The sequence below is a fragment of the Passer domesticus genome, chromosome 27 (genome assembly GCF_036417665.1).
Source record: "Passer domesticus isolate bPasDom1 chromosome 27, bPasDom1.hap1, whole genome shotgun sequence".
Lineage (NCBI taxonomy): Eukaryota > Metazoa > Chordata > Aves > Passeriformes > Passeridae > Passer > Passer domesticus.
In genome coordinates, this window is record NC_087500.1 from 346,461 (window position 1) to 371,729 (window position 25,269).

General features: G+C 53.3%; 1 protein-coding gene across 3 annotated transcripts; it reads right to left on the minus strand.

Annotated features, from left to right (window-relative positions):
• Nucleotides 1-23,900, minus strand: ITGB3 (integrin subunit beta 3). 3 transcript variants are annotated; one of them, XM_064400100.1, is made up of 15 exons: nucleotides 23,527-23,900; nucleotides 18,515-18,600; nucleotides 14,150-14,342; nucleotides 11,968-12,220; nucleotides 11,096-11,258; nucleotides 9,718-9,879; nucleotides 9,480-9,575; nucleotides 9,225-9,314; nucleotides 8,704-8,838; nucleotides 7,630-8,059; nucleotides 5,221-5,443; nucleotides 4,850-4,950; nucleotides 4,609-4,728; nucleotides 3,442-3,608; nucleotides 1-2,606 (listed from the first exon to the last, which is right to left on the minus strand). In XM_064400100.1, exons 1-15 carry the CDS (start codon nucleotides 23,582-23,584, stop codon nucleotides 2,538-2,540), a joined length of 2,346 nt encoding a protein of 781 aa, XP_064256170.1. In that variant the 5' UTR covers nucleotides 23,585-23,900; the 3' UTR covers nucleotides 1-2,537. The 3 variants fall into 3 exon arrangements, with proteins under 3 accessions (XP_064256170.1, XP_064256172.1, XP_064256171.1); XM_064400102.1 differs by lacking the exon at nucleotides 1-2,606 and adding an exon at nucleotides 3,683-3,775 and having other exon boundaries at nucleotides 3,472-3,608; XM_064400101.1 differs by lacking the exon at nucleotides 1-2,606 and adding an exon at nucleotides 3,683-3,805 and having other exon boundaries at nucleotides 3,472-3,608.
• Between the last annotated feature and the right edge of the window lie 1,369 nt (nucleotides 23,901-25,269).

Below are 25,269 nucleotides of genomic sequence, written 5' to 3' on the forward strand. Positions count from 1 at the left end.
ATGGGGTCCAAGGAAAGAGCACTTCAGCACTTCCAGGAATTAAAGAAGCAATAAAAAGAATTCTGGCCTTAAGTGTTGCTGTAGGAGCTGTGTCAGTGGGATGGATTTCAAGGTGTCCCCACTCCCTGAAAAACTCCCTGGGTCAAATGTTCCTGACCAGTGTGGGAGATGATCACTCAGCCGCCCAGAAGGAGGAGGAAGGCTTGGGCCGAACACGTACAGACACCACCATCTAGTGGTGCCGGGCTCCAACAGCCTCCATGCAGCCCGCAATGGGCACGTCCCGCAGGGTTGGACCTACTGCCGCTCCCAAATGGCTTCTCCCAGGGAGCTGAGAGCAACCACAAAGTCCACGCCCTGCCCCAGGAGGAACCTCCGACTGCTCCTTCTCGTCTGCTCCGTCCGGCACAGCGACACCGCCTTGATTTTGGGGGGGAAAAGTCACTCCCGACTCCCAACAGCTGCTCCTTGTGGACATGGGCTTGATCCTGCAAATAGCCATACCCCTTGGCATCAAGGGCAGTGAACTGGGATAAACTGGGGTATGCCTCATCCCGCAGCTCCATGGGAAATGGAAGTCTCCTGCCTGAATAGCATATGTGGAATCATTGGGGTTTCTCCAGTGGAAGCAGCCCCAGGAAGCCTGAGGGGCGCTCATCCTTCTTCTTCATGTTGTAGCCAGGCTCTGCCTTTGCCTTTCCCTGAGCCAACCAGCAGACAAAATGCTCAGCCTGGGGCCAAACCAAGCTGGGCCTAACTCCACTCAAGCCCAGATTCCACTTGGGTGCTGGAATCACCCACTGAGCCCCTGCCTGGCACAGCCAGGGACACTCAACACTGCCCAAGGTGCCTGGATACAGTGTGGGTTGGGAGCACCTGGTAGCATGGGGTGTGTGTGGGGTGTCAGAGACCCAAGCAAACAGGATGTTGCATGCTGGGGTTCACCCACTTGCATGCGAATGAGGTGCTGCCAGTACCATAGTCTGCTGTGGGCTTTGGCCCACCTTACTTGTTATTGACCCTGAGGAGGTAACCAGTAACAAAGCAGAGACCCCCATGGGGGGCCCACGGCCCTGTTTGCCCTGGTTCTGCCATCTGTTAACCCATCTCATCTCAAACCAGCTCCCCTAGTTGTGCTGGGCTGTCAGGGGCTGCCCTCAGGGTAGAAAGCTGGACACAGGCTGAGGACCACACTGATCGTAGTCTGAGTGGTGTTTGGTTTTTTCCCCCCTGGTTCTTGTTTGTTTATTATTATTTTTATTTTTGTGATGTGAATCACTGGCACACTAGTGCTGCCCATCCACCCCTGGCCCCCCTCCAGGGTTCAGCCCCAGATCCCACCCAGCACCAACTGCTGCCCCTGTTCCCACACTGCTGGGACAGGCCAGCCAGGGAACAGGGACACAGGGCCACCAGCTCAGCCAACACGCTGCTGGGGCCGTTGGGGCCAACCCCACAATGGGACCAAGGTCACTGTTGCTTTTTGGGGCAATTGAGGGGAATTGAGCCATGTGCTCTGGCAGGGCAGGGACCAGGCAGCAGCACTGTTACAGCCCAGCACTGCCCCTGGGACAGCTCTTTGTTTTCCTCCAGGGGTGACACACAACTCCAGGCAGCAGGACAGAGCCTGACCCCTGCCTGCTCTTCTGGAACCCTGAGCCACACAGAAATCTAGGGGTGGTGCAGTTTTAGACAGTCCAAAAAACACAGTAAGGGGAGAGAGGTGGCCAGGCTCAAGGGATATCAGGTGTCATGACCCTCCTGAAGCAGCTGCTGGCACATCCATGTGCGCTGTGGCACAGGGACAGTGGAGGCAGACAGGAGGAGCTCAGCACCATCCCAGGGGCTGAGCCAGGCTGCAGCTGGTACCAGCACAGCTGATGCTACATGGAATTGGCAGGTGGTATAGACTGAATGCATTGGAGGGAGCGAGGGAGGGCACTGTTATGCAGGGCACAGCTTTTTACCACCCTGGGTAACAGCAGCACCAGTGACATGTGGCTGCAAGAAGAAAGGAGCTGCTGGGCTGCTCGAGCAGTGTCCTGAACCCCGAAAGCCAGCGATGGCTCCTGCTGCTGGCAGCTGTTCTGTCCTAAAGGAGAAGGTGCCTGTGCCCAGAGGAACTGAGGCCAGTGCAGAAGGGGACTCCAAGCAGGCAGAGCTTCATCAGCACACACTGTGGAGGAGAGCACAGCTCAGCATGTGGTTCCAGCAGCTGCTCCTGAAATGCCCATGGCCCAATGAGCACCAAAGAGTTCACAGACTGACAGAGATCATCCCATTTCTCTGTGTTCAGTGTTTGGGGGGGCCGGTGGCTTTGCGAGCGACCCGCTGAGGTAAGGACCAAGGTTTGCCATGGAAAGCACGTCCCTGCAGTTACAGTGGGGTGACAGACAATAGGGGTTGGAGACAGTCAGGGACTTGTTAAATCACATCCAGTCATTCACACAGGCAGACACAAACAAGCTCTTCTGTAAACTGGGTTCCAGGAGATCCCATGGATCATGATCCCATGGCCAGTGTTGGATGTGGCATCCTTACATGTTCCCACGGTATGTAATGTTGGTGAAGGTAGATGTAGCCTCTTTATATAAAGGGTTATGGGTCTGGAGGAAGAAAGAAGATGAAAAAGAGAATTATCACTTTGTGCTTGGCATCAGCATTTGTTCTACTTAACAGCTGGAGTAACTGAGGCACTGTCTCAGCATGGAGTGGTGGATCCCTGTCTCCATCCAAGGCTTTGGATGAGCAGTTTAATGGCTCCCCATAAGGTGTCATGTGGCAGAAGAGGGAAAAGCTGCTGTGGAGGAAAGGAAAAGCAGCAGGAGCTCGGGAGGAGAGAGACCTCTTGAAAGAGCTTCCCATCCCATCCCATCCCATCCCATCCCATCCCATCCCATCCCATCCCATCCCATCCCATCCCATCCCATCCCACACCATCCCTTCACTTTGTGGGGGGTTAGGAGATGGAGGAGAAGTGGGGGACAGGTACCAGTCCTGTCCCAGCCCCCTCCCTTGTGCTCGGGGTTCCTCAGTGCTTTCCAGCATCCTGTGGCAGGTGGGACCTTCTGCCTCATTCATGGGATGGAAACACTGCTGTGAGCAGTGAGTAAGGGGGCCGTGCTGCTGACAAGTGCTATGGATATGCTGGAGGGGGAAAAATAATCTAGGACATCTCCTATCACCTGTGCACAGCCCCTGGGACCACAGCAGGCTCAGGGAAGGGGTGTCCTGGTTGGCAGTGTCACCCTGAGTCCTGCATGGGACACTGTCCCAGGCTTTAGAGAGGAATGAGACAAGCTGGCCCTTAAGGACCATGTCATGGGACAACAGACAGCAGCTGGGCTCTCATGCCAGGAGCACTGGGATCTGGATCCCTCAAGGCAGAGGCTGTGGGGTTTTGGGGCTCCTGCCCAGCACACTCAATCCACTGCTCCTCACCGTGTCCCACTTGGCCCTGGCCTTCTCCTCCTCGAAATGGGCGAACTCACGGCGGTCGTGGATGGTGATGAGGAGCTTCCATATGAGCAGGGCAGCAAGGCCGATGAGCAGGATGGCACCTGTCACCGAGAGCAGGACCACCAGGACGTCTGGCCCCTTTGGACAGTCTGGAGCAGAGAGGAGGGCAGGGTTGGGGGGAGCTCAGCACCCCCAGGGCAACTTAAAGCAGCTCTGGGGCTACCTGGCCATGGGTACATGGAGCTCCTTTGGTCTCAGGAGGGCATCATCCTCCTCTGCCAGCAAGCAGAAGCCTCTACCCTGAGCACAGCAGGCTCTGTGAAGGAGGATCCCGTCCATGGGGCACCTGTGCCAAAATACTTGAGCACCTGTCTGTAGGGTGGGAGTCTGCACCCAAGCCTAGAGCTAGATCAGGGGCCTCACAGGTCCTGCCCACAGTGGGGGATGACACTGGAGACCAAGTCCGTGTGCTTGTGAAGTTTGCCTCAAACCACCAGCCCACTGACACCCTGCCCCAGCCTCTGTCTGTGTGTCAACACTGAATTAGCAAATGGGGGCAGGGAGATCCAGTGTGAGCCTACACAGCTCCTGCTCCCCCTGCACACTGCCCTGGGCCATGTGGCCACCCCAGCCTTTGCCCTGCCTCTCCTCTCCCATCTGGCTGTGGGGCTGGGAAGTGTGGGCTGTACACTGCCCATGGCAGACAGCTGCAGTGAGAGCAGGTGGCTGCCTTCATGGCCCTGCTTCTGAAGGATCTGCAGCCACATAACCCCCGGCTCAGCTGAGGTCAGTGGAGACCCCAAGCTGCTGATGGGAGCCCCCTCTTATCTGCTTCCCAAGAAAAATCACCCCCACAAAGTCAAACACAGGATCAGGGCAGTGGGAAGGTTGAACCCCCGTCCTTGGCCTCAATGAAGGGATGAAATAACTTAGGAAATGTGATACCTGAGAGGCAGGAAATCACGGCCTGCTGGCACTGAGGAGGGGACAAAGAAGTTCTTTAATCCCTCTCAGCCCCCAGCCGTGGTGCCCCATGAGCCTGGCTGAAGTGGGAGGTACAAAGGGAACTCAACATTCCCCTGTTCTGCACAGAAATCCAGCACAGTACATTCTGCAGCCCCCAGCCTAAGCATGGCAGTTGGGTCTTACCAGGCTCCTCGATGACATAAAGGATGGACTTGCCACTGGAGTCCTCGTAGTACTGGAACCTCATCACACAGTCATTCTCATCCTTATAGGTGCAGTTCACAGCATCCTTGCCCCTGTCACCTGCCAGAGGAAGAGGCTCAGAGTCCCCATGCTGAGGGGTGCACACACAGAGGGAAAGCATGTGGCATACACAGCCCCTTGGATTTCCACGTATTAGGACAGGGGTTGGGTCTCCTCTTACTCAGTTCCTGCACCGTCTCAATCTCGTCACGGCACATGCGGCTGCAGGACTGCTGCTCCGCCAGCTTTCCCCGCTCAAACTTCTTGCACTCCACACAATCCCTGTGGAAGAGGAGGGAAGTACCATGAGCTTTTCCATGCTCTCCTCAGGGAACTGTCACACCTTTCAGTTTCAGGTTGTGGAAATCACAGCAGTCCCAGCCCTACGGGGCTGCAGATAGTGAGAGCTCCTGCCACCAGTGCTGCCAGGTCCATGATGGGATATGACCCTTCTCAGCTCTCTGCCAGCTCCCCAGTGGAATATGACCTATCCCAGCTCTCTGCCAGCCCACAATGTGGTATGACCTGTCCCAGCCCTCTGCTCTTTCTCACTTTTTGATGGTGCAGGCGTCCGGGCAGGTGGGGCACTTCTCGCAGGTGTCTCCATAGGAGCCGGGCTGGGTGCACTCGCAGCGGCCGCACACGCAGGAGCCGTGGCCGCTGCACACCAGCCCGTTGCTGGACATGCACGTGTCCGTGCGCGTGGTGCAGTTGCAGTAGTCTCCTGTCCAGTCTGAGTTGCACAGACAGTCCCCACAGCTGCACTGCCCATGGCCTGGGGACAACCAAAAGGCATCAGAACTCTTAAGTGTCTCCACGGAGCCTGTTAGCAGTTCCCCATATGGATGCCTATGACCCAGAGTGGCAGCTCGTCTTCTGCGGGCACTGCAAGGCAGACTGGCCACCTAGGACAATTCCTTTGCACTGTCCTTGGGGTGGGACACAGAGAAGCTCACACCAAACCCGGACCTTCACCATGTCCCCAACACTCCTCTTATACCCCCCAAGCAAGAACAAACTCCCACTTTTCAGGCTGAGCTGCCCCAGCTCCAGCAGCTGCAACTGGAGATGCTCCATCAGATCTGTCTCTGAGCAAGTCAAGTTTTTTTCTGTGGCTTAGAATTTCAGATTGAGTCAGGACATCTGGTCAAAGCCCCCAAGTTGACTCCTTTCTCAGGCCTGGACCAGACAGGGAAAGCTGACTGCTGGGAAAAGCCCAATACTCACTGAGACTGGTTTACTCAGACAGACAGATAGGCATGCTCAAATCCTGCCAAACCCTGGAGCTATTTGGATTGTGGTTTATTTCAGCTCAAAGAGGAGACACGGCAAGTGGGAGAAACACTGTGGAGCTGCAGGCGCTGACCTGTCCTAAGCCCTGAGCACAGCGGGAGGGACACGTTGGGAATGCTGCTCCCGGCAGGGGATCGGCTGGGCACCCTCCCGGCCATGCCCTTGGAGGCACTGGCATGTGAAATAAATGTATAACCCCATTAATGAGGAACTAGGGCTGACTCACAGGAAAATAGTGCCACGCTGGGTGACAAGGCATGGAAACAGGCGGGTAGGCTGGGGAGAAGTGGCTCAACAGGGTCAGAGAGTTCAGGTTAATTAACAGCCCACGCTGGCCAGGGGCAGCTCTTCATCATTGCCCCTCACCCATCCTAGGGACCTGCAGCCCTTGTTCAAACAGGAACAGGCTCCTTGAGGACACTGACTACTCAAGGTGGGGGAAACCCAGTGTTTCCACCTCCATTATCAGCAGGCTGTTAAGATAAAGGATCAATCTGAGCAGCACAGAGGCAGTGTGAGCCATGAAGTTGTCCTGAGGGGCAGGTAGGATCTCAAAAACTCAGTCTGGGGACATCAGGGAGCAAGAATCGAGTGTCGTCTAGCCTTAGGTTTCACCTCATCCAGGCCGGGCTCCAGCAGAGTGGAATCAGCTTTGGCCACTGATGTTTTCCTGGGGATTTTTGGGATTTCAGCGGGGAATTGGTGTCTTTTTCTGACACTGTTAGCAGCCACCTATTCTGGGCTTACAGAGGGAGGCTGGAGTTAGGAATGGGAGTGGCTACCCCTCTCCCATTCCCCCCTTAAATCAGTTTTGTGGTGCTCTGCTCCTGGAGAGGATGTGCCACAGCTTCATGCCTCATTCCTATGCACTGTCACATCTCTCACATCCCTTAAATACATGAGATGGGCAGAGCACTGCAATTCACTCAGACCTTCAGTGTTGACTGGAGATGTGGGTGGAAGGAACCTTAAATGAAGGTTTCTGATGGGTAAGAGGCCCTGGCATACCAGGACATTTGGAACTGCTGTTGGGATGGGGTTTCTGCAGGAGGGCTTCTTCCCTGGGAGGAGAACCAGACAACCCAAGGACCTGGTCCTCTCTTTCCAATGCTGAGAGCAGCTGGGCTGGAGAGGGGGAGTCTGGGAACATGTGGCAGGGATTAATATTCAGGAGGGGAGATGCTGTAAGGCCAGCAAGGAGGGAGGATTTACTTCCCCAACACTTTTGCCAATAGAAAGTCTTCCAGAACTGGGTGGAGGATAAAACCCACCTCTCCCCACCCCTCCCCCTCCACCCTAGAGTTTCTTTCTGCAGAGCAGTACTCCTAATGTGTTTGAGCTGTATGGTTCAAGCAAGGTCCCTGCCCTGTACACCCCAGAGGTGCTTTGCTTGATCCCCACCAGCCACACCAGGCCTCCTTTTTAACCTTCTAGCCCATCCCCACTCCCAGGTCTCAGGCACAGGAGGTGCTATCAGTGGCCAAAAAGGTAGTAATTCCCCTTGCATCACTTCAGACCAGGGCTGGTGCAGGTAGATTCATGGCTGAACAAGTCAGAACTGGGGACAACTCACAGGACAAGCCCCAAAATGACTGGTGTCTCCCTTGCCCAGGATCTCAGTCAGCCTAAACAGCCCCAAGCTGCCTCCCTGCCAAGCCCAGCACTCACCCGAGCACATCTGGCCCTTGAAGCGAACACAGGAGAAGTCGTCGCACTCGCAGTACTTGCCCGTCACCTTCCCGAAGTCGCTGCTGTGGCACACACACTGCCCGCAGATGCACTCGCCACGCTGGCTGCACAGGGGCTGGCCTGGCCGGGGGCTGCAGTTGTCCTGCTGTGAGGGGTTGTACTCCTCCTCCGAGCACTCGCAGTGTGAGCCCAGGCGCCCGGGGTTGCAGCGGCACACGCCGCACTCCAGAGTGCCATTGCCATGGCTGCAGGACGGGCTGTTGGTCTCGGCGTGGCTCTCACACGAGCACTCGCAGTTGAAGTTCACCACCACCGTCAGGCTGTCCTTGAAGCCCACAGGTTTGATGGTGAAGGATTTCTGCTGCTCCTGGGGGCAGCCCCGCACTTTGGCCTCGATACTGAAGCTCACCTGGAGGGCAAAGGTGTGTGTCTGGATGTCAGTACCTGCTCTAGTCCATGCCCCAGCTTAAGGAGCTCAGAAATGGGAGCCACCAGGTCCCTTTGGGCTCATCAAAGCTTATCAAAGCTGTCCCAGCACAATGGGGGCTAGATAATGTGCTTGCCACGGTAACCAGGAAAATTTTAGGTTTGATATTAGGAAAAATTTCTTCACTAAGAGGTTTGTCAGGCTCTGGCACCGGCTGCCCAGGGAAGAATAAAATCACTGTCCCTGGAAGTGTTAAAAAAACCTGGAGATATGGTGCTTAGGGACATGGTTTAGTGGTGGACCTGTCAGAGATCAGTTAGTGGTTGGATCAGACTTGATGGTCTTAGAGGGCTTTTCCAACCCAAATGATTCCAGGTTCCCATGCCCTGTGGGCAGCAGCCCAGGCTGAGCTAGAGACATCAGAGTTGCATCCAGCAGATTCAAAAAAGCATTCTCCTCCTTGCACCCACCCTGCTGGACCTCTCTCTCTAGTGCTGAGATTCCAGGGTCTGTGTCACCTGGGAGGTCATGGGACAAGCAGATGGTGCTGGTGCAGAGCAACAGATGACCTGGCAGTACTGCTATGTAGAGGGGAGAAAAGCCAAGCCCATGAGAGGGATCCTCACCGTGTCCCCGATCTTGAGCCCCACGCAAGACTTGAGCCCAGGGATGACCTCGTCGTTGAGGCAGGTGGCATTGAAGGTCAGGGACAGCTCTTCAGGGAGGTCACGCACCTCCAGCTCCACTTTGGAGCGGATTTTCTAGGGAAGGAGAGAGGACTGATGAAGACACAGCACAGGTGGAGCACAGCTTAGCCCTGGTGGGGTCCTCCCCTGCCCCCAGCACCACAGTGGTGCTCCCATGCACATGGGAAACGAGCCAAGTGCCCCAAATCTTTCTCAAGCCTCAGCTGTGTCATTCTCTACAGGGAAAAGTTTTCAAGACAGGAAAGGACAGGCGGTGAACACAGTGATCTCCCACCCTCGGGGTGCCTGCACACATGGGTGGAGGCAGATGCTCACAGCTGTTCCAAGGAGGATGCTTGGGACTGGGGGAGCTGACAAATCTGTGTGTTGTTGGCAGTGGGAAGCAGTGGCTGTTTTGTTACGGAGAGTGCTGTTATGGGGCCATCACACTGCACACTCACCCCATAGGAGTCCACTATGAGCTGCAGGACATTGCTGGAATCTCTGGACAAGGTGCCCACAGTTGTGCCTGGGATCAGCTCGCTGTAGTTCTGTAGGAATATCATAAACAGGGTCTGTTTGTGATGGGTAAATGTGCCATGGCTGGGCGAAACCCCGTCCTGGAACATGAGAGCTTTGATAGGACAGACCACCAAGCCATGTCCAGCCACCCACGGCCCATCAGCCACCCAGGAGGGTAGCTTTGCATTTGGTACCTGGTAGAGGCCAACAACCGTATCTGTCACAGCAAAGATCAAGTTGATATTCTTCTGTGAGAGTTTCTCAGTCATCAGGCCCAGAGAGGGATAGTCCTGGGGAAGAGTAGAGCTATAGCCTAGGACCCACCTTGGTCCCCATCATGCTCTCCAACCATGGCTGAAACACCTTTCCCATCCCATGGGGATCCAAGAGGTGCTCTGGGCTCCACAACCCCATGCCTAGGTCAGGCTTTACCAGTGTGGTGGTGGCAGAGTAGAAATTATCCTTGTCGATGTGGCACTGGGCATCATTGGGCTGCACGATGCCAGCCAGCCGCCCGTCCAGTGCGATGTGGGTCTTCGCGTCCGTGGTGAAGACGAGCAGATGGGAAGCATCATTCCTCCAGCCAATTTTTTCCTGCAGTGAAAGGCAGCTCCCAGTCATGTGTCAGCACATGCTGAGGGCAGTCCCATATGCCAGCACCCCACTGCTGCCTTGGTGCAGGGGGTCACGGCTTGGCTGTAGAGACCAACCTCAGCACTGGGAACCAAGGCAATTGCTCTCGCAGGGAAGTGGTGTGGGAGTGTGGGGTCTGTAAGGGGGCCATGGGCTGCTTGTAGGTGAAAGATGAGTTTTAATTGGTTAGAGTGTTAATCAATGTGGCTAATGACTCAGGAATGCAAGATCTCCAGCAAAACCAAGGTGAAGGCACAGGAGGTGCTATCCCTTCTGGACTGGTCACTGCAGGGCTCACATGAGATTGTTCCCGAGCGCCTGCTCCGCTCCTCTCCCCTACCACGATCCCATGAGAGTCCTGCTCTTCCCTTGACTATTGGGCTGGAAATGTCTCACTTGAATGTTGACCCTCTCCAGAAATCAGTCATACAACAACTCAGCAAGGCTTATGATCATGTCCGGTGTTGGGAAGCATGAAAGTCTGACAAGAAAGTCTCACAGACATGTATGCTTGGCAGAAAGATTTTTCAATGTAGAATCTGAAGAAGGAATAGAGATGGAAGCAAGATTTGATATAGAAGAAAAGAATTGCTGAGGAGGCAAAGGATATGTTAGTTAGAAGAGGTTTTTATGACTTAGAGCAAAGGATAAACCCACCTCAAACACGAAGATGCTTTTACCAAGTAGAAAAATAGCACAAGCAAACAAGTCAGCTGATGTTGCAAGTAGAAAAAAGGTCTCAAAATGAATTTTCCACAGCAAGAAAACTGAAAAACAACTTCTAGCTTCAAATGTAATGTACTAACTTTTAGTAATTGGAGAATAGTGAGATGAATATGGCAATTATAGTAGTTATGATAGGCTATAGATAAAAGTTAATAATAATACTGTATTAAGATGCTCAGCAAAGTATATAAAGCATTTGTAACCTAAGCTAAGGGTCTCCAGGCCTGCCTGCAGCTGGAGCTGACAGCTGTAGGCACAGGCCCTGTCGCCCACGACCCTGGACTGCTGTAATGTCTTGGATGTGATAATCTGCATTTGGAAGAGCTGCCTGGAACCCCGCATCCCTCACTACGGCTCTTGCAGTCCAGGGGGATTGATTGGTCCCTGCCAACCCGCCTGGCCCAGCCTGGTGACCCTGTGCTGATCCCAGCCAGGTCTTTCTGCCCCTTACATCGCACACGGTGGCCTGGATGATGGCATCGAAGCCGCCCTCAGGTGCATCGCGGTTCCGGGAGACGCTCTGCTTCCGCACCTCCTCGTTGAAGCGAGTCACCTCATCCGTGAGCGACAGGACGTGTTTGTACCCAAACATGGGCAGGCAGGTTTCCCCGATCCTGTGGAAAGAGAGCACTCAGGGCACAGGGATCATCAGGCTCTTCCAGCTCCCATCCCTGCCCTGCAGACATTCCACATCCCATGGTCCTGCCCAGGATGTGCTGGAGGGACCCAATGCCCCATGGAAGAGCTTGAGGCCTTTAAGGACCTTTAAAATAAAATTAATGTTGTAGGGATGCTGGGCTCAGGTCAGCTCCCAGCTTCAGTCCTGCTGGGATTTTTAGGAGTCATTTTCTTCCAGCCTCAACATTTCTTTTGGAAACATGATGCAATTTTTTTCCCTCAAGAGCTTTCCCGTGATAATTGTATTTCTAATTTAGACCTGCTCCTCCTCCCTGTGCCAGCAAAACATAGACTGCACCAAGGTTTAAACCCTGTCCAGAATTAGGCACCCACTTTCTCCATTCCCCTCTTTTCCTCCCAGGCTCAACTTCACTCCTCTGCCTACCCCCCTCCTAGTAGCACAGAGGAACAGGGAATGAGGGATGAATTCAGTTCCTAACACCTCTGCCATTCCTTCATCCTCACACTCTTTCCCTGTTCCAGCCTGTTGTCCTTCCTTTGGGAGACAACCTTTCAAGAACCTCTCAAACACAGGTCCTTTCTATGGACTCCAGTTCTTCACCAACTGATGTGGATTTCCAGCCACATTGCAGTGGTGTCCCATCAACTTCTGGCCCTTACGGGACTCCCTCAACCTGGACTTACTCATAGCAAGGGTTCTTGATGGCTTCTGGAGGAGATATGTACATGTAGGGGGAAATGGGTTTGTCCACAAAGGCCCCGAAGCCGATGCGTAGGTTGCTGGTGAGCTTACGCATCTCACTGGCCAGTTTTGTGCCCAGGTTCTGGATGTTCCTCAGATCATCCTTCATTGAGTTAGACAGGTCCATGAGGTAGTAGATGTCCACAGGGTAATCTTCCACCTGACGCACTTGGACATGAAAGACCTGGGAGTCATCTGCAAAGTCACAGGGCAGTAGAGTGAGATCTTGTCTCCTGGAAGGAGGAGGGGAGCTTACCACAGGATTAGCGGGGAGAGGTCAGCAGGAACCCAAGGGGATGGCTAAAGCTTCTAGGAGGAGAACATTACCCTTAGACAGAGGGAAAAGCTCTTAGTCAGGTGCTTGCACAGGAGATGTGTTGTGCACCCCTTGGAAGTGTCCAAGGCCAGGTTGGATTGAACTTGGAGCAACCTGGGATAGTGGAAAGTGTCCCTGCCCATGGCAAGGAGTGGAACAGCATTGTCTTCAAGGTCCCTTCCAACCCCAAAACTGTTCTGGAATTCTATGGCAGATGGGGGTTATGTCTCCTGTTCTCCTAAACTCTCAGTGCTGGGACATGAGCAGATCTTCCTGTCCAGGGTTGACCTCTCAAGATATCCTACAGGAACAGCTGGATGGAGTGAGGGAAACCCCCAGTGTGTGGGCAGCAGGTCTTAAAGGGATCACAAAGCAGGGTGCAAGGCTTCTTCAGAGTTCTCTGAGCTTCCAAGGACTCTGATAATTTTCTGCACCCTCCTCAATCCCTGTTCTTTCCTCTCCTCTTGGCTGTCCCAGCCCCTTCTGAGAAAATTTTGGTGAAACATTTTCCATTGAAACAAAAACCTCCAAAAACCTTCTGGGAAACATCCCAGTTTTGATGACTTTTGCACATCAAAAAAAAAAAAAAAAAAAAAAAAAAAAAAAAAAAAAAAAGCTGAAAACACTTAGGGTTGACCTTTTCTTTCTGCCTTTCTAAGAGACACAGGTCCTTTCTTCTAATCTTTGAAATGGTTTCTTTGAAACATAACCCAGGGCACAGCTGCAGCATTGTCGGAACACCTCACATGTTGAGAAAAAAGGCCTTAACTGAGCTTAAATTATTATTGTTTTCACATTTCTGTCTAAATCTGCACACCATGTTCTTTCAGGATGAAGAAAGTTTCAAAATTTATGACAGCCCAAAAAGCTTCATCCTTTCTTCAGCTGTGCTGGGAACTCACCATGGAGCCAGGGGTCCCATTTTTGTGCTTAGAGAGCAGCTGTTTGTTCTCATTGAGATGAAACTATGAGGATTCTGAGCTTGTGGAACATGAGCTGTGACCTGTCCTGCTTGTATCCTTTGTGATTTGATGTTGGTGCATGACTCAAGGCAGATGACTTATGCCAAACCTTGGTTTGGCAGAGATGGTATCAAGCTGGGGGTCTCTCCTCTTTATTCCAAGAAACGGGGATTCACAGCACTCAGAGCAGCATATTCACCTTCCTCCTGACACCAACCTTTAGAGCTAAAGAGAACAAGGACCACTTAACAGCTCCATGTCCTGACTGTGTGGGGATTCCTCTGGCTGCTGTCCTTCCAGTGGGGCAAGACTCCTCCTGGCCATGCCCAGGGATGTGCACAGAGGCCATGTGCACTATGGTTTTGCCTCCTGCCTGGCATCCTTGAAACTCCTGGATGCTGGCAAAGGACCAGAGCAGTTAATTGGCTCCAGTCTGCCTGCCTGAGCAGAGCCTGGGATATTACAGGGATCTGGTGGCAGCCCAACCCTGGTTGCTGCTCTGTGGCTTGTTAGATATGAGCTGACTTCCACCCAGGCATTCTGAGCACAGCAGCAGTGCCTCAGAACGGCTTTATAAAATACCCCATGTGTTGTTGAAGTCACATCCTATCCTGCCCCTCACACACCTCAGGACTGAGGCAAGAGAACGAACACAGCGATCAGAGAGCTCAGCTGCCCACCCGAGATGTTCTGGAGGATTCTATGCTGCCATCAGCCTGGTCTTGTCCCCAAAGGACATGAGACCACCTTGGCCACTGAGGCAGAGCAATGGCTCACTCAGTGCCTAAGCCCTTTGGGTTATTCCCACTGCATCTCCCCTTCCTTCAGCAGTCTGGGGGCTCTTACCTGGCCGCAGGTTCAGCTGTATTCTCTGGGGACTCATCTGGGTGGTGGTGGACCCCCCTGAGCCCTTGTTGCTGAGGGGCCGGTCCTCCAGGACGGTGACGCTGCTGCTGGGGGACTCGATGTGGTCCTGCCTGCAGCCATTGTGCAGGAGGTTGGCATGTAGGTCACAGCGAGGGGTGGACTGTGCCCAGACCTGCGGCAGAGGGACACAGTCAGGAGCCTCCCAGGACTACGCTGGGAGAAGGAGAAAGGACCCCACCTTCTCCCTGGAGAGCCCCTGCTTTATCACACCTAACTCCAGAACAGGATCAAAGGCTTCTTAGGGCACATGGTCTCTTGCCTGAGGAAGGCAGCAGACAGAGGGAATTTGGGATCACCAACTCCTGCTGGAGCAACTCCTGCAGGAGCCCATCAGTCCTTGCCAAAGAATGATGGATAACACACCCCTGCCAACCTCCTCCTGACTCCTGGCAGCTGGAGCCTTAGGTTTGGGTTTTGGCAGAGCTAAAAGGAAATCCCGTCTCTCTGGGATGGCTAGAGGAGGGTGAGGCAGGATGTGAACATGGCAAGCTGGGTAGAGGCAGTGTGGAACTTTTAAAATTATTTATTACTTTGACAAAAGACAAATCACCTTTTCCCCCATTTTTCCAACAAGGGCCCTTAGAAATCCTGCCATGAACAAGGAGAGTGTCCACTGTGGGTGAGCTCATTGTACAGAGCAGTGCTCAGTTCCTGTCTGGAAGTGGATCAGACTTATCTCCAGCTCTCCAGCTTCCTAATGGATGGAGCTGACTGGGGAAAGGAGCACCAAAAAAGGAGTGAAAGAGTGCAAAGGCACTGGGGCTGCGGGAGAAGCCTTGAAGAGCCTGTCAGGGGTAGGAAGCACAAAGTGTGGAGTCATGGTGAGCTCCAGCCTTGTCCCTCCTTTCCTAGAAAGCTTCTGCGTTATCACAGAACATTCAGGAGGGTTCCTATTCCTTTGGTTGCCTATGAAGACAAATATGGGAAGAATTTCTCTCCCAGCCCAACACTGCTGTGATCTGCTGCCTCATGCTCCTGCTGAGGGAGCACCCCCCCTCCCCTCCAAAGGGATTCTTTATCTCCTGCCCTCAGCCCAAATCTTTCTATATTAGAGTCCTCCAGCAGAGGACCACCACAGCCTCTTCCTGCAGCAAAGGGAGGTGGCACAAGTCCTGGTGGGGCTGGTTCAGTGCCCTCCCTACTCCTGGGATGCTGGAATCCACTGCTGAGCCTTCCAGTGCCAGAGAAGTTCCCATGCAGGATATCAACTGCCCTGAACAGGGTTCAGGCTGGTTGAACCCAGGGATGAATTTGTATGTTTTATGCAAACGAGTAGAAAAACACAAATGGTGTCAGGAGGCCCTGGCTGGCCCACAGCCCTCTGGAAACTGTGGCCAAGTGAAAGCCAAAAAATACATCAGCAGGCGTGTTCCTACCCTGCCCCCGCCTGGGCAGTGTGCTGACAGAGAGGAGGAAAAGTCATCCCTCCAAATTAGCTCCCTCACACCCACCCACCCATAAGCTTACTCCACAGGGCTCCCTGCTGTGGGAAGGGGTGGCTGGTTCACTCCAGATCCCATCAATCATCATGTACATTCCCGTCCCAGTCAGGGAAATCACTGGAAAAATATGTGGGTGAAAAGCATGCTGGGCAGGTGGGTTTTAACCATGGTGCTCAGTGACACCTGGAGATCCTAGGGAGCTTCCAGGACCTCAGAGGCCTCATGGCACCTTATGGGATTAACAGCATCATTCCTGCTGTGAGATTTCCATGGAGAAACTGTTTAAACCCAGGTTAGACATGTCTGCATCCTTCCCCTTTCTTTGGAGTCCTAAATACAGTGACTGACTCAAGACTTACAGGAGCCTGCCCAACAACAAAAACTACCGCAAAAGTGGGACATTTGGCTACAAGACCTGGCAGCCCCCAGTCTGTTTTTGACCCCAGACTCTGCCACTTTGCTGACACAACACCTGGGGCACAACCCTAGTTAGGAGTGACCTGGAGGCAGCCCAAGCTTGCTGGTGACAAACTCACAGTACAGGGATTTCATCCATGAGAAACCCATTCCCTGTCAGCACAGCCCTGATGGCACCAGCTCGCTCCAGGGAGATGTGGGGAGACGTGTGCACCCTCTCTATCCCAGCCATCCCACAGCCCTGCCCAGAGATGCTCGCCAGCTCTCCCTGCCCTCTGTCCCACTGCAGAGCAAACATCTGCTCACACTCCCTTCAGAATGGCAAACCTGATTATTTTATCCCACTCACTGCCTCCAGAGCAGATTAGTGAGGGCAGGGTCAGGCAGGGCTCTGGCAGAGCCAGTTCCATCCCTGAGCTCCCAGGGCGGCGGCCTGTGGGAACCTGCGTATTCCCCGGGGCATCTCTGTTTTCATCTCGGACACAACCACATGCAGCATCAGCTTCTCTGCAGGACAGCTCTTGGGAGTGCTCAGAGCACAGATACCTCCACACACTAAGCTAAAACCTTCCAGCAGCTTCCCTGAAATTCAAATCTGGTCCAGTCTAGCCTCCACGAGACCCAGAGTGGGTGACATTTTGGGTGGGTGAGACCCTGAAGGAAATCCTGCAGATCCTGACAGGCTGGTCACAATAATCTCCAAAGGGGTTTTAGATATATGTCTCAGTGTTACAGCTTGGCTGTTTTTTTTTCCAGAAAAGCAGATGAGAACATCTATTTGCTGGTAAGAGTGGTCAAGGTTTCTGAAAAATAAATAAAACTCTGCTCTGCATCAATGCTCAGGGGCGGGAGGGGTGGGGGGGTGGTCAATGATCACAAGAAACCACAATGAAATCATGAAATCCTTCTCCAATCCAAAACCAGAATGGAGCAGGAGTAAATCATCACCCCAGGCTCCTTGGGAAGGCAGCGTGAGTGTAAAAGGGCTGTAGTGGGAGCGGAAGGAACACAAATATGGGCACTGTCACTTTAAAAACGGGGGGGTGTGCAGTATCAGAACCCTCCCCTACCCTAGGGAAATTAAACAAACCCACAGAAAAAACCCTCATTTGCTAAATTAAGACAACGTGGTCCAGATGTTGGAGGCAGAGTTGCTGAGCAGAGCACACAGCCCAGCTCTGGGGGCTGGGTCTAGCAGCAGGACGGCTCCCTCACTCCTGCCGTGCCTGCCCGGCAGCACAGCTCGGAGCAGCACTGGAAATATTTCCTTTTTTGGAAACCTTTGCTGTTCGGGAGGAAAAAAACCCATCACGGCTCCCTCTGCACCGTCAAGCCACCAGTGCAGGCCAGGATCAGCGGCTGGGAAGGAAGAGCCCAGCCCAGCCACCATTCCCCCTCGGAGAGGGAAGCCAGGCCCCTTATCAAGCTGCATGTTTTAGCCACTCCTTGCGGGAGATAAGATGGGCACAAACATCTTTATTCACACCACGTGCCAAGCGTCAGATCTGATGGGCAGCAAGCCAGAGGCCTCCCCTCTGGGTATGCATTGACCCCAAAGCATTAGACAATTGCTGGCATGACTGAGCAGCGTTTTCCACCTTGGATCACTTTTCCCAGATCTTTTCCAAGTCCCAGTGGGCATTATGGGCACAGTTGCAGCTGATAGAAGTGGGTCTTCAAGGACAGAGAAAAAGAAAGCAAGGAAAGCCTTGAAGGTTTCATCACTTCTCCCCATCCCTATCACCTCCCTTGGCCCTGCCCTGGGGCTCCTCTCCCATCCCCTTGGGAAACTCCCTCCTCTTACCCAATGGATTAACCTCCAGGGCAGCATTTTTGGAGGGCAACGTGGCAGATATGCTTGGCTCTCACCTACCCAAATACGATGATTTGAGAGCACTCACATCCACTTTAGCTTAGCAACCAAAACCAGGCACCTTGTCTTCTCCCCTTATTTCTAATGAAAAAGGCTTTAAAACCCAGCCTTTAACTTCTGATGAGTATTTTCGATTCCTCCTTGCAGACCTTCCAGGTGCCCTTCCCTTTTCAGCCCTTCCAGGAATTAGGCCTCTTCAGCCAGTGCTTTACAACAGGTTTCCAAGAAGCAAACCACAAGTAAACCAACTTTTAAAATGTACATTGTTTGAAAGATAAAAGTGAATTCCTAGTGGAAACACCACAATTTCCCAGCCAGCTCAATGTAGCTCCCACCAACACACCCAGATAAGGGGCATCTTTTTGGAGCAAGGCAGAAGCAGTGCCCACTGACCAAGTGCCTTGAGCTGAGGTTCTGAGCCAGGTGCCACTAAGGAGTCTGTTTAGATACAGTGGGAACAGATGGAGACTAAGCTTGTGGCTGTAAACTAGACTTACTCCAAAGGTTCTTCCCCTGCCCTTCTCAGGGCCCTGCTCTGCCCCCAGCTCTTACCTCAGCAGAGCACCAGGCGCAGAGGGGACTGACAGCCAGGCACTGCTTGCAGGAGTTCACCCCACGGGTGGTGCAGATGTTGCCCCCTGAAACAGCAAAACAGAGCAATTACAGCCCACAGAACCTAAACTCACATGTGTGCTCAGCCACCAGCTCCTGAGCAGCCAGAGCTCCACCAGGGCCCTTCTCTATCCCTTTTCCCACCTGCAAACCCTGGATGTTGCCTCCTTGCTGTCTCCAGCCTAGTATGAGCTGGGCTTCATCTTGCCCAAGGCTGAGCATCATTCCCTACCTGCCAGCTCCTCGAAGGGTCCTCTCACCCCTGCAGCATCACATGGGTGTTGGAGTGAAGCCCCCTGGCAGGGGGTTCATGTATCCTTGGAGACACTCCTGCAGACACTTTGGGGCAACAGGAGTGGAAAGGGTAAATTCCCAAGGTACCCAGGGAATTCAGGGTGGTACCCACAGCCCTGCTAGGGATTGTCTGCCTCTTCCCATCACCTTGACCCAGGGTGGTTGTTGACACCTTGAGCAGACACTAAACTCAGTGGCTGGTCTTGGCTAGGCTTCAAATCCAGAAAAAGGAGGGGAGTGAAAGGGCACAAGTCCAGAAATGTGCTGGTGGTGGCTGGCACCAATGTCCCAGGAAAGCTTGGGCTCTGTCAGTGGCTGTGGGGACTCTGGGAGATACCTGCTGCTACCAGTCCTGAAGGCAGAGGCCAGTGAGCCAGTGGGGGAGAATTAAAGGGCCACAAAATGCCTGTGGAGCCCAGGGGCAGGAGGAGCTCCTCTGACACAGACCAGAGTGGGTGGGCCTGCGGTTCCTGCTGCCAACGGCCGATGTGACAAGTGGCTGGGACATCGCTGCTGTGGCGTCACCCTTGGCTCTTCCTCCCTCCCAGGCACAAGCATCTTAGCAGTTTTAAGATTCCCCAGGCAGAGAAAACTGCAGCCAAGTATCCACTTGGCTGGGACACACAGCAGCCTGGGGAGCCTGGGGGATGCTGGTAGGGAGCAGTGGGCACTAGGGACTCCCCCTCTGCCCTGTGTGCCCCCATGGTTGCCCAGGGCTGTCCCAGCAGTGTCCCACAACCACAGGAAAGGGAACACAAAGCAGAAAGAGGAAATGGTGAAACAATATCATCAGATCTTTGAGCAAAACCACAACTACAGCACCGTGCTCTCCTGCCTGCTGGCACGTAGCCAGGGAGTGTACACATGTGTTCACACCTGTGTGTGTCTATTTGAGGGTGGTGTCACAGGCTGTGGCTGTCCCAGGGGCCAGTGGCTGCTTGGGGATGTGCCCCCATTGCACCTATGACACCTGCAGTTCCCACTTGTCCCAGATTCAACTAAAGGCTGAGCCCAAGTGCCTTACTTAGCACCAGTTTTGGGGCAGCACCCATGCCCAGAGCTCTCATCATACCCTGAAATACCTGGCTCCATGTGAGGATGGGACAGATTTTAAATGTAACATTGCCCAGAAGAGTGACAGGTTGGTCTGCAGTGCTTCCTGCACCTCAGCCATGTGCCACCAGCAACACTGATCCTTGGGTGGACAGGGCTAGGAAGAGGGAAGGCAAAGGGCTCTCTGAAAACAGCAATGACAGCACCATCTCCCACGACTCTCGGCTCCTGTTGTGTCCATGTGAAATCCCTCCTGCCCTGCCAAGTGCCGGTGGCTGCAGCCAGAGCACGTGCCATGGATTTGTGCTGTGCCGTGCAGCTGGGAGCCAGCTGGGAGGCACTGCCCAGACAGCCCTCAGGGACAGAACAGCCCTGGCAGCTCTAGGTGCTCTGGACTAAATGCTCAGAGCTGCCAACCCCGGGGCCACTTGCCTGAATGCAGAAACAGCTTCCAAATCTCAGGTCCCTGGGGAGCCCTGGCTCTTTGATACTGGACCAGGATGACGGCGATGGGGAGAGGTGCCAAGTACCCGCCTGCCACAAGCCAGGAGTATCCCTGCTTTCCACTCTCACATCCCTCGTGTGGTAGCCATGTCTAGCTGCTGGCTTATAACTGTGGTTGCTCAGCTCTGCTCAGGCAGTTACAGCACAGAGTGCCACAGCAACGCTGCTGGGCCAGGCTCCTGTTTAATGCCAGTGTGGGTTTTGTCCCCTCATGGTGGGTTTTATCTGGTTTAGTCACCTGGCTCAGCCCCAGCACCCACCTTGCTGGGGAAGGGCAGAGCTGACAATGGCTCCACGAGGGCTCTGGGACATGAGACTCACCAGTCCAAATCCTGCCTCAAACAGGTTTTCCCTGTGACTTGACCCAGTCCCTCAGCCACTCCCTGCCTCAGTTTCCCCTGTGCAGTGGTAACCTCAGTTTCAATGAGACCAGGTTCCACTAAAACTCCATGTGGAGGATTCCAGGGTCATGTCTGCTGGCAGAGTCCCAGGGTGCCTCCTCATGCCATGAAATCTGATCTTGAGGCTAAGGAGCCCCAGGACCCTCTGAGCTCATCTGCTCCTCACCACTGGGTACAAATTACCTCCTGCTTGTGTGCAGCCCCTGGACCCTGGTGGTCTCCTTTCCTCTCCTTCTGCTGCCACCCCAAAGCCCAGGGGTTCTTTATCTGCTGTCCCCTCTCTTTGCTGGGGATGTAAATCCAGTCTTCTGGTGGATTTTGGAATGAGGGCCACAGACCTAGGCAGAGCACCGTCATGGCTAGGGAGCTGCCCATGGGCTCAGGTGGAGCTGCAGCTGGGAAGTCCCTGTGGGGGGGATGCTGCCATTCCCAAGGCTGCCCTGGGGTCTGATGTCCCATCATGCCACCGTGCCATTGCTGGTGGCTTTGCCTGGGGCTCCCTGGAGGTCTGTATCTGCTCCCAGACTCACACAGCCCTGTGGTTCCTATGGTGTCCATCACTCCACTTTCCTGGGGATGGAGGACCCTTCCCTTCCTTGGAACCAATCTCCAGCACTGTCCAGGGCCATTTTTGGCTGCATTTCCATGGGGCTGGATGGAGCAGGACCTGGGCAGTTACGACCATCCAAACATGAGGCTGCTCCTGCTGTGAGCAGGCAACTGCACACCCCCACCATAGGGAAATGCTCCTTTTTTGGCAGTCCCAGCACTGTTTGCATGGCTGGATGCTGGGATGCAGTGTTGGGAGAGTTTTGTGGGAGCAGGGATCCTGTGAGGATGTGGGAACAAAAGCACAGATGGGCAGAAGTGGAGGATGTGGAGGAGGTGGAGGATGTGAGAGATGGCAAGGATGTGCAGCTGGAGTCCTCTCAGGATGTGGCCCTCTGAGTGCCTGGCAGTCCTTCCCAGACTACCTGGCTGTAAGCAGGTCAACACCATCCCACTACAGCCTATACTAACAAATTCTATATTTTCTAGTGACTTTTTTTTTTTTTCCATCTTTGGAGCTTTTTTTCCTTGCCATAAAAACTAATAAACCCAAGTACAAAACCTGCATTTTTAAACTAGGATAGCAGCTGCTTTCATACAATGAGCTGATCCTAAAGACTCCAGTTTTTGGGAAAAAAAAAAAAAAAGCAATCCTGAAATACAATGAAATGGGACATAAACTGCACATAATGATGGGAACTACCCACCTGGGCCTGGGCAGAGCTGTGGTCCTGAGAGAGGTGAAAGCAGGGAATCCCAGACTAGCCTGGATTGGAAGTGACCTTAAAGCCCACCCAGTTCCACACCCTGCCATGAGCAGAAACACCTTCCACTAGACCAGGTTGCTCCAAGCCCCATCCAGCCTGGGACTGAATTTAGGGAAGTGATGGACTTGAAAGACCCCAGACGTCTGTGGCTCAGCATCACCCTGTCGTGACTGGAGAAAATTACTCAGTCCCAGTCTGCACTCAGAGTACCCTCTGAGTGGTGCAGGAGCAGCCACACTTTGTTTTCCCCCTCTGCCAAATTGAGCAAGAATGAGCACAGAGAAAACCTGATAAAGACATTTGAGGAAACTTGATAAAGGTACAAACCACATCCTCTCCAGCCTTTCCCTCTGACTAAGTGATAAGGATCTGGGCTTTCTGGCAGATCCCCACCCTACCATTCTGGGGGTGTTTCTTCTCTCAGGCCTCTCCCTTCCTGCCAGCATCTTCCTGGAAATGGGTTGCCCCAAACTGAGCACAGGCACCAGAGATACGTGCACAGCCCCAAATTGCAGCTCTATGAACTCAAACTCCTGCAGGGGTTATCCCATGTCTTGTACTGATGACAGCTCCATCTGGCAGCAGATCAGAGCCTCAGGCTGTTCCTGGGAATTCACTAAAGTCTGGAATTCTTTAGACGGAACAATGTTAGCCCAAACCCCAATTCTGGCCATGAAAACAATGTGACCGATTTATAAATCACCATATTGCAGTTTCTAGATTCCCTTTGAGGCCGAGTCACTAGGAACACACCTGGGGAGGAGATAATGCTCTTCCAGGCTTTTCTGTACTTCTGACATTGAAAAACTATTTAAAAACACAAACTACATTTATCCTGAGATCATATGATGCTAGAAATCGGATTTCTTAAAGTAAAGCATAAAAAAATCCATGAGAAAAATAACACAGGATAGCAATGCTGACACAAATGCCCTCTCCCCCCTACCCTCCTCCCCCCCCCGCCCTTAAAATGTACTGGCAGAGGGAGGAATTACCTGACGTGATTTCTCCCAATGAATTTTCTGTTTATAAAGGATGAAGCCCAAGTCACACCCCAGTCCTTGCATTACAAACCAGTAACCAGAGCCAAACACACAGTAGGTAGATCCAGTAAGATCTGCCACATCCAATAAGAATAACCCACCAAAATATGTCTTGACCCTATAACATCCTTGAGAAGTTCCTGGCCCCGACCCAGACGAAGCCCGGCCGGCGTGAGCAGCGCTTCCTATGTGGGAGCGCGCTGCAACTCAGGCTGCCAGCTCCCCCTCCGAGTGATTTTCCCATGAAATCACAGACCCTGGGAAGGCAGAAAGTCCTGGGATTTGTAGAAGTAACAGGCAACAGCTTCACTAAATGGCTAGAAGCGGCAGAGCGAACCTACCCCAGCTGCCAGTAGCGCAGAGCAGGAGGATGCCGAGCGGCACGGAGAGCTGACCCATCTTCTCGGAGCCCCGGGGTGGGGGGACTGCTTGGACCGGCCCCCCACGAGTGACGGGCAGCGGCTCTGGAGTAGCTGGAGGCTTTTAGCGGCTGAGGAGATGAATCATAGGGCTGGGTGAATGACACACATGGCGAGCGGGGCGGCCGGAGCGAACTGCTGCCTCGTCACTTCGGAGCTCGGAGTGTCCCCGCCCGGTCTGCCGGCAGCTCCTTATGAGGTTTTCACTCTCTAGGCTTAAACAAGGACCTAATCAACCGTGGCAGCGAGTCCTTCCTCGGCACTGGTGACCTGCAGCCCCGGGGCTCGTAACAGGCTCTTTCCCATAGGCTCTTCCGCCTGGCTTTAATTCCTTACAAAACCTTGCTCACTCCTTCCTTTTATTAACTCTTGAAAGGCAGCTGGTTTTAAAACCCGTCTGAGCTGCTGGAGTTCAAGGATTTAAGGAGAAATAGAGCAAATACACACTAATACGAAAGTGTGGGTTCTCAGCTCACCCACCAGAGAGGGAATATCCCTGCTAAAGCAGAGCTGGGAGCAGAGGGAGACCCAGCCAGGAAGCACACCTGACAGAACCAGCAGTTTGGATATAAACCTGGACATCTCAAAGGGAGGAAAGCTCAGCTTGGGATCACATAATTTGGACCTGATTTTCTTCTCGCTTGTATTGTTTTTTCCCCTCTGTGTCCTTAGGAATTGATCCTGTGCTGAACAAATCCAGGGATTGGGATCTGCATAGGGACTGTGCCCACTGAAGCATCAGAACTGCCTGTGGCTGTCTCTCAAAGGTGTTTTATAAACCTCTCGTTTCCCTGCAATACCAGGGTCATAGTCAGAGCTGAGGAAACTGAGGCACTTGGAATACATGATGGGAGCAAAAGGGAGAGAAGGGCTGGAGTAATTTCCCTGGGATGCTCTTTCCCACTGGGTGCCAGGACTGGGGACAATAATGACACAGCCCTGGGTCAAGACAACCCAGCACACACAAATACCAAGCTATGGAATACAAGTTTTTGTGGGTGCCAAGAGCTGCAGCCACATCCTGGAGGTGCTGGAGGCTACAGACGTGCAGAGCTGTACAAGATCCACAGCCTAATGCTGGGAGATGGGGATAACAGCAGACCTGGCCACTGTCCACAAGAGGAAACAGGTTTTGTGAAAATGAGATAGAGATACAGACTCTTCCTCATGGCCTGGGGACTTTCCTTGGCTTTAAAAGAAGTTTTGGTGCCTCTTTGCTTCTCCACACTGCCCCACCAACCTCGAGGATCCTGCTGTCCTCCTCAGTGGGGATCACTGTCCACCTGGGATCCAACTCCCTTCCTAGGGCTTGTTAAAGAAGATCTGGCAAAGGGGAGAAGCCCATCAACCCTCATGCACTATCAAATAGGGCTATACCTTGCCTGAGACAGCAATACAAACCCCACCCCTGTTTTTGGGCATCTCCAGTCTTGCCCTGTTTCAAATCCTGGAGCCATATCTCACTGCAGAACCTATCAGCCAGTGTTAGGGCACCCAAATTCCTTATTTTCCTGCCTGGACATGCTGCCTATATGGCCTTTCCCATCATGTGGGGCTTTCTGCCCACACGGTTGCCAGTCCGCATGTGCTGCACTGTGTCATCCTGTGACTGTGTCTGAGTGTTTCGTGGAAAGAAAGATTTGTCTTAACTGTCTAGAGAGGATT